The sequence below is a fragment of the Cynoglossus semilaevis genome, chromosome 1, assembly GCF_000523025.1.
Source record: "Cynoglossus semilaevis isolate Cse_v1.0 chromosome 1, Cse_v1.0, whole genome shotgun sequence".
NCBI classification, from domain to species: domain Eukaryota; kingdom Metazoa; phylum Chordata; class Actinopteri; order Pleuronectiformes; family Cynoglossidae; genus Cynoglossus; species Cynoglossus semilaevis.
In genome coordinates, this window is record NC_024307.1 from 27867657 (window position 1) to 27876326 (window position 8670).

Genomic DNA, 8670 nt, shown 5'->3' on the forward strand with positions numbered 1-8670 from the left:
AAAAAACATGCCTTACTATAGCCTTTATATCACGAAAAAATGCAAAAAAAGAAAGTTCTAGAAATGCTTCAAAATGCAAATTTGTCACAAAACATGCTGCCAAGTGAATAGTTTGTGCTTAAAACTACAAAAAATATTTACCTGAATATTTCAAAAATCTCCCAAAACATACCTTACTATAGCCTTTCTATCACGAAAAAATGCAAAAAAAAATAAAAAGTCCCTGAAATGCTTCAAAATGCCCGTTTATGCTGCAAAACATGCTGCCAAGTGAATAGTGTGCTAAAAACTACAAAAAATATTTTATCTGAATATTTTAAAATATCACCAAAAACACACCTTACTATAGCCTTACAAATAATGCAAAAAAATAAAAAGTCTCGAAAACCCCTTTAAATGCACATGACAGGATAACAAAAAAATTCCAAAATCTTTTTTCTAAAGTTTTTTTTTTCACAAACTACTGTAACGTGATAATAAACATGCAGAAAAGAAAATTTTGAATTTTTGTTTTAAGTTTTCTACATAATTTTGACCATGTGACCACATGACAGAAAAGTAAGATTTTACTGAGAAAATTATCAAACAAAAAACTAAATGTTGATCACATAGAAGTTTGGTAAATCCAAAATGTATTTTTGTTAACTGTTACGTTCGTTAACCAATCAGAGGACCGGTGTGGACCGTCAATAATCCCATGGATTTATTGACGGTTCATTTGTAATCTAAACAAAGACTCTGAAGAAACATCCGCAAACCCTCACACTCACTATCGTGTCAAACTCCTCCCATGGAGTCACCTTTCACCTGGAGATTTACGGCAGGTTTTGCACAGTACACACAGAAGTTAGCATTAGCCACTGGCCAGTCTCTCTACAGAGCACGCGCACAAAAGAAAAGCACTGAATTGCGTCTAAACCCGTCTATGCCAAGCCTTAAAATAAAGTCATACCTGGAATAAAGTATCTGTAATGAATAATTAATAAATTCCATACCTTTTAAATGTTAATACAACAAATATTGTATACCGCCTCCCCCTGGGCTTCATTTAGTTTGGATGCTCAAATGGTTTGTTAACGTTTTACAGTCGAAATAGCATCAGAATAGCATTTTAATGACTCGTGATCTACTAGTACTGTCCTGGTGAGCTATTGGTAGATCACAATCTACTGATTGGGCTCCCCTGGTGTTCAAAGACTCACCCTGCAGCAGCTCGGTCCATGGTCCACCGGTCTTTTCATCGTAAAGGGCGTACGTAAAACTCCAGAAACTAGCTCTACGCAAAAAAATTTAAAAAAATTAAAAATTAAAAAAATCCGATGTATCAAAGTGTGCGAACGCATGGATCCAAGTGAGTTTCGTTTGTGCATCCCAATCAACGTGGAATTGATCGCACACGCGGAATTACCACACCACGCCCCCACATACATATGCAAATATACAGGCCGTGGATCCCACGACCTGCAGGCGACTTCATCATGAGGAAGTGAAAAAACGACATTGCCGGTTGCTCAACTCTGTGACGCCGGGCTCGAGTGGCGTCCGGTCCGTGACGTGACGTGGAGAACATGGAAGAAACCCGTCACAAAGTAGAAACAGTTTATTAAAAAAAAAAAGAAAAGAAAAGAAAAGAAACGGACGGAGTCTATGCAGTAATGAAGTATTCGGTTTGTCCATTATTAACACATGTATTCATTTATTGGCAAACGGTTCTATTTCTGATATCAATGAAATTAAATCAACTTCTGGCTGAATATCTTTAATTCATTAAAGTTACTTGGTTGGTATTGTACTTCTTACCTTTACCTGCTAGGTGGAGATGTTGCTACAGTAATAAAATCTACCATTTTTGAATGAAAGTCTTTTTTTTTTTTTTTTTTTTGTCCCGTCAATTTGATGTATTCTTGAATGTTGAAACTGTAATACTTTAACACGTTCTCTTAGATTATCTCTAAAATATAAAGCGTGTGATCTAGTCAAACAACTCTGCTGCTCTCTACTCACCTTGGTCTGTCTGCACGTTAAAGATCTCGGTGGAAACTGCACAAAAAGGCCACTGAATTTTATTGAAGCTTTTGAAGGATAAATAGATTTAAAATATATGATAACTTTTTTTTCTCAACCGCTCATTTTCAGGTATAAACTTCTTAGCACCTGTGAATCATTGGTTTAAAATGGATCAAATATAAACAGCAAACTTCCTAAAGAAAAAAAGACTCCTGGTTGGAAATTCCCTATCATTTCCTGAATGCTATGAAAAGAGACAGAGTTTCTGTGACCTTTGGCACTTGAGGCTCATTAGTAGAAGAGAAGTGTGTCCGCTGCCTCATCTGTCTTCATTTGGTCCTTTGTTTGTTTCCAACCTGATGGACGACAACAGAGGAAAAGATGGAAGTGTGGAGCAGCGTTGATGTCTTCGCTGCTCTGGATCTGACTTGATACACACATCTCTGAGGGAATGTTAAGGAAGTGTGTGTGTTAGAGGGGGGCGGGGGGAGGGGGGACCACCAGGTTGGACAGTATGTGATGACCATAATGACGTCTGGGAATCAAAAGCTTTATTTAACATGCTGCCTGTTTGTCAGAGTCCATTAAATTGACATCAGCTAAAGTTGTCGGTGTCTTAGCAACATGGTCAAGACTTGAACTGACTGGGAGTTCTATAAAGTGCATTTCTCACCCAGGCCTCCAGTGGTGTTCTGCCTGAACAAATCCACGTCCTTAAAACTTCATTATTTCTATAGAAACCTAAAGTTTGATGAGTCGTTGTATCCTGTAGAAAAACTCCATTACTGAAGCAACAAACCCACAAAGTACAATTCAGCCACAGCATCAAACAGCATCAACAACAACATCATAATACAATTACAGTATTATTAAAAAGACAGAATGTATTTTACTTCTTTAGTTCACTTCAAGTGCTTTGTTGTCCAGTTTATCCATGTGTCCCAGTTCTAATGTTGAAGGTCCAGTCTGTTCTCTCTTATTCATGCTCAAGTTTTAAATCGCTTAAGGCTGAGAATGTCCGCTCGACTGTGGACGCAGAGAAATCTTCATTTTCAAGGGTGCAAATCACATTCCTTAATTTCCCGAAGGGACCAGTGGAGGCAGTGTTGACACCTAGCATCCTAGGACAATGATAAGAGAAAAACATCTTGTCCACTTGATGATCTCTACATTTCTATGGTCAAAACTGCTGAAGTTACACATTTCCTGTTCAAATACATTGGCAAAGAGTGAGGTGCAGCAGTGATGAGAACACATGAGGCTGAAATATGATTGGATAAAAAAACTTGAGTATACTAGACTGGATGATGAGAACAGAATACACTGATGTTATAAATATTCATGACAAATATAGTAAAAGGAGAGAAAGGCACCGCTGTAAAACACACTCTCACACACACTGAAGTCCATGGAGAAACACTGTGATCTTAGCTCAAATAAGCTGTTGGTTCACTGCTGCCTCTTGTGGTCGGTTCTTGTTACATCATTAAGTTCAGATCCAAAATCTCTGGTTTTCTCTTTCAGGTTTGTTGTAGCTGAATGGATCTTCTTAATGAGCTTCAAGTTTTAGGATATGGCTGAGTTGGCAACCGTGTGTGTGTGTGTGTGTGTGTGTGTGTGAGAGAGAGAGAGAGAGAGAGAGATTGTCACTAAGCCTCTAAAGCCTCAGTTAAACACTTTGGCTGTGAAAGGTCACTGTGGGGTTGGAGGAAATTGAAAGTACGATGGCTGCAGAAAAAAAGCACACCAGCATCGTCATGATACACACGCAGGGTTTGCAGTGTGTGTGTGTGTGTTTAAGTAGTGTTAAAAGCTTAAACAGACACAGCAGTGGAATGTAAAGATAAGACGACGCGTGTACAGCTCACCCACACACACACACACACACATACACACACACACCGCAGTAATTATCCAACAGTGTTAGCAGGATCAGTGTGACCTGGAACAGAAACACTGAGGCCTCCACACGTTACACAAGAGGTCACGACCCTGTAATGGAGGCGATGAGGTGGATGTGGAGGCCAGAGGAGAGCAGGCTGGGGTTGACATGCATCCCTCAACTAGAAGTGTATGGTGGCGCTGTCATTTCCTGTATTTATTCTCCTCTTCATCAGCTTGTTGTCAGTGTTCACCAGTGTGTTTTATTTAACTTCTACTTCATTCTAGAACTTTCGTTTTTACTAAGTCCTGCTGAGTCAGGGTTGACGGAGCAGAGCTGAGTCAGCAGGTCGTGTGACTGGCTCTGTGAGGACAGTTCTCATGTGGAAAAAATGTACAAGAGAAATGACATTTGAGCATCATCACATTCTCTTTCTGGACGGTTGCCATGTTGCTATTGTCCTCTAGGAGGCAGCATTGAGCTGCTGACAGCGTAGCCCGCGAGTGAAGGATGGAGAAATGTTCTTCAGTGAACGTCAGCGCAGCATCAGTCTGAGAAGATAGAGGTGGGAGAGCGGGAGGAAGAGAGAGGGGGGGGGGATTCTTACCTTTCAATCATGAATCTATTTTTAACGAACTTCAAAAAAGACCAGAGGCACTCTTCTGCGGCTGCGCATCCACTCACCCTCAACAATCAGCGTATTTGAATAAATGATTTATTATTTATTGATGTATTTATTTTGAAGTGAAGTCAGTCCCTGCTGACCTGATTGTTTTTGACTGAAGTTAAACACTTTCTGTTTCCCCGTCTCTGTCTCTGTCTCTGTCTCTGCAGGTCGACAGGACAGGAGGTCAGCACGTCCCGCACGGAGACACCAGTTTTAGGGAAAAACAAAACAAAACAGCGCACACACATACGCGCTCGCGCCGACAGTTCCTGTACATGCACGCGCACACGGCTGGCTCTCCCCCAGCCGCAGCACGCTCCGCGCCTCCGCCGCTCGCTGCTCACTTTACACCAGGAGCAGAGCTGGAGGAGGAGAGAAGGGGGTGGTGGGAGGAGAAAAGGGGGAGGAAGGATGAGGAGCGAGGGGAAAGAGGGGGGTCCTTCAGGAGCTGGAGGAGGTGGAGCAGAGAGGAGGAGGAGGAGGAGGAGGAGGAGGAGGGAGAGACGGGAGCTTGCTGGCCGCCTCTCCTCCTCCTCGCCGTTGCCTGCGCACTATATAAACACTGAACGGTGGCTATGAGTGGCTGCTGGACGCGCGCACACGCACGTACACTAAGAAAAGAGAGAGAGAGAGCAGTGAAAGGTAAAGCAGCGCAGAGAGGAGGTGAAGGACAGAAGGTAAAGAGAAGGAGAAGGAGGAGGACGCTGCAGCATCACTCCTCATCCTGACCCACGAGCCTCATCCACGGAGTCTCAGATTATTCTGCTTCTTCAAATCCTTCACTGAGATTAAAAAAATATTTTTGTAATTATTTTTTCACATTCACTCTGGAGAATCTGGAGCGACTCCTGGAAGAGAGTTTCTCCTTTTCCATCCTTCCTCTCCTTCACTCCAGCTCACTCCTCCACGTGTCCCAACTACTTTTTTTTTTTTTAATTCCTGAATCGTTCACCTCTGGAGCCAAACTTCATCTCCAGATCCCTGCGCCAAAAAACGCGACCAAACATGAGATTTCCCGCAGCATTCTGGAGAGATTCCTGTCCTGGAGACTCAGAGAGTTAAAGGAGAAGGCAGAGGAGGCACACTGTGAAAGTTGAAGAGTGGAAGTGAAAGAAGCTGCTGCTGCTCCTCACCTGCGCTCAGTAAAAGAAGAAAAAAAAACCCTCAGCCGACTGACTGTGAAGTCTCTCAGAGAAACTCTTCGCTTCATTCATTCCAAAAACTCACTGCTGACTTTCTGGAGCTGGTCCACACAGAGAAGCCGGACAAAGTTGCTCCGTCCCCCTCGCCCCCCCAAAGACTCCCGTTCGAGACCTCCACTCTGGGATGATGTTCGACACCTTTGACCTGGTCTCGGCCCTGGCCACGCTGGCCGCCTGCCTGGTGTCCATGGCTCTGCTGCTCGCCGTCTCCCAGCAGCTCTGGCAGCTCCGCTGGACCGCGACCCGGGACAAGAACTGCAAGCTTCCCATGCCGAAAGGATCCATGGGATTCCCCTTCATCGGGGAGACGTGCCACTGGCTGCTGCAGGTAAGACCGGTGTCTGGCACCGACCCTGGCTGTGCACACAGCAGTGATGGAGGCTGGAGCTGCAGGACACGGTCTCCACACTGACACTAACGACTAACAAAGTTAAACATGGTCACGTGATCAGATCTGTTCGCTTTAATCGTTCGGTTCTGTTCACATCAACACCAACATTGTGTTCACTCGAAGTTCGTCTCTGTCTGCGACATCAGGCCGAACTGTCAGAGTCTGCAGGTGTTCTGTCCACTGTTCTCCTCATGGTCGGCCTTTCACATGTGATCCAGTCAGAACTCAGAATCTGAGCCGCGTCTTTTACGCAGCGCGGACTTGAGTAACCGAACCTGCTCAGATATCTGGTTCTATGTTGTTGTTGTTTTTTTAATTTCTTTCAAAGTTTCCTACTGAGATGATGATGATTGGACCGAACCGTCCAGCTGCTCAGGTCAGAACCTAAACGTCATTTTATTTGTGCCGCGAATAGACCCCCCTCCCCCGCTGTTCTATTAAATCAACATTAATGACTAACTTAACGATTGTTACAGACGTTAAATCTTATAATCTAATAATCCAGAAAAATAAGAGTCGGATTATTGAGGGGTTCTTCAGAACGTGTGGAAAAGTTTGTGACTAAAATTCAAGAACTTTTAAATACTCATGAAGTATCACCGCGCTGTACCTGTGAATACTACGTGTCCACTGTCCTCAGCACTAAATGCAGTAGTATTGAGTATTTATATATAAGTGAGACATGAGCTGAGGTCAGTCCGTGGGACTGCTCCACGGCCACAGCAGGTTACAGCCAAGTTAACCCTTTCAGTTATTACATGTATTCTGTCAAACCCGTTCATCACAGACGCGTGTCCGAGCCTCCAACACCACAGACTTTATTACATCTAGATCATCCAATCCTGGCCGGCGGTCCAAACTCTGCAGAATTCAGACCAAACATGTCTTTAATTCGGTTAAATTATAATGAAAAACACATCAGAGCCGCGTCCCCGCCACGGGCACCGACGTCGTATAAACTCAAAATACAAACGCAAATATTGACAGTAATATATGTGCGCATAAACATATATAAATATATATAAATATTTATGTGTGTATACTCGTGTATACATACATATATATATAAACTATATCTAAAGTGACCCTTTTATACCAAGTCATGTGTTCACTGTTATAATCAATGGTTCTAGACCCACATATCACATATATCAGCGCATATATAAGATCATAAATTGTGTCGTTAACATATCCATACTCACGTATTCACATACAGAAATAAAATTTGACTCATATGTAAACTCACATATAAACATCATCTCTTCACTTCACTTCACTTCAGTTTCTCACTATGAAGATTTCATCATCTTTGGATTCTCCTTCTGAGAATCGAACAGTGTGTGTGTGTGTGTGTGTATTGGTGTGTGTGAAGAGACGGTGGTGGCGGGAGAAGAGAACAAGAACGGAGGAGGAGGGGGGNCAGAGAATCCAGAGGTTTTCAGATATGATCACCGCAAAGACGCGCGTTTCTGGAGAAGAATCAGACGCAAAAAGAGACGCAGTTTGGGTGAAAGGTGAGGATGAGGCTAAAGCACGCTGCTCCTCCGCTTCACCTGCGCTCTCTCTCCAAGAAAAAAACGGAGTGAAGCCCAGAAGCTGCAGCTCCTCACAAACGAGAGGAGTGGAGAAAACCTCCAACAAACAGAGCCAGCTGACACTCAGCTGCTCTGCTTTAGGTTTGTGGCTTTTGTTCAGAGTCCTGAGTCCCGTCTGTGGTCAGGGGTCAGTGGGGTCAGTAACAGGTGGAGGTGCTCAGTCCTGTCTGCCCCTCTTCATCAGGAAGATGAGGTTGGACATTTGTGCTGAACGCAGCCGCAAAAATTGAGCTTTGTGATGGAAACACTGAAGAAGGTGTAGGCACATGAGTATCTAGGAGCAGCAGCAGCAGCAGCAGGAGCAGCAGCAGGAGGAGCAGCAGCAGAGTCCAGTTACTGAGAGGCAGCTGTTAGCACCGACTGATGGTTCCCAGGAGCGCAACAACAGAGGAAAGAAGTCGTGGCAGGAGGTGGGTGATGGAGGCGGTGGCTGCTGCTGCAGAGGAGAGAGGGTGGAGTGACTTGGTGGTGGTGGTGGTGGTGGGGTTAAAGCAGGGGCAGGGAAGCTTTGACGAGCAGAGGCACGTTGGCCGCGTGCGGGGCTTGAACTCTGCGTTACATCTGACACAGGGCGAGAGACGCGATCCAGGAATGTAAGCGAGGAGCTGAGCCAAGTTTATGGAGGTGGAGGAGAAAGAGGAGGACACGGGGTGGATGTCAGTCAGTCAGTCAGTCAGTCAGTCAGTCAGTCAGTCAGTCAGTCAGTCAGTCAGTCAGTCAGTCAGTCAGTCAGACAGAGGATTATAGAGAGAACATATCTGTACTTATGAATAACAAATGTCCCACATGCAGAGCTAAAACAGTCTCTCTTTTGTTGCTCACTCCGTTTCCCCTGTTTCCACTCTGCACCGAAGTCCAGACTGAAATTGGCGGTGTGAGCTCAGAGGTGACACAGGAGCTGCAGCCGGCAGCCACCGCCGCGGCCG

The 8670-nt window shown here is 44.4% G+C and overlaps 1 protein-coding gene across 1 annotated transcript in view; it reads left to right on the forward strand.

Annotated features, from left to right (window-relative positions):
- The first annotated feature begins 5035 nt into the window (after positions 1–5035).
- cyp26b1 (cytochrome P450, family 26, subfamily b, polypeptide 1) overlaps positions 5036–8670 on the forward strand; it is a 27100-nt gene continuing 23465 nt past the window's right edge. Inside the window, exon 1 of the mRNA XM_008324250.3 lies at positions 5036–6086. Coding sequence (XP_008322472.1) covers positions 5883–6086 — 204 coding nt within the window. The 5' untranslated portion in view covers positions 5036–5882. The remainder of the gene's footprint in view (positions 6087–8670) is intronic.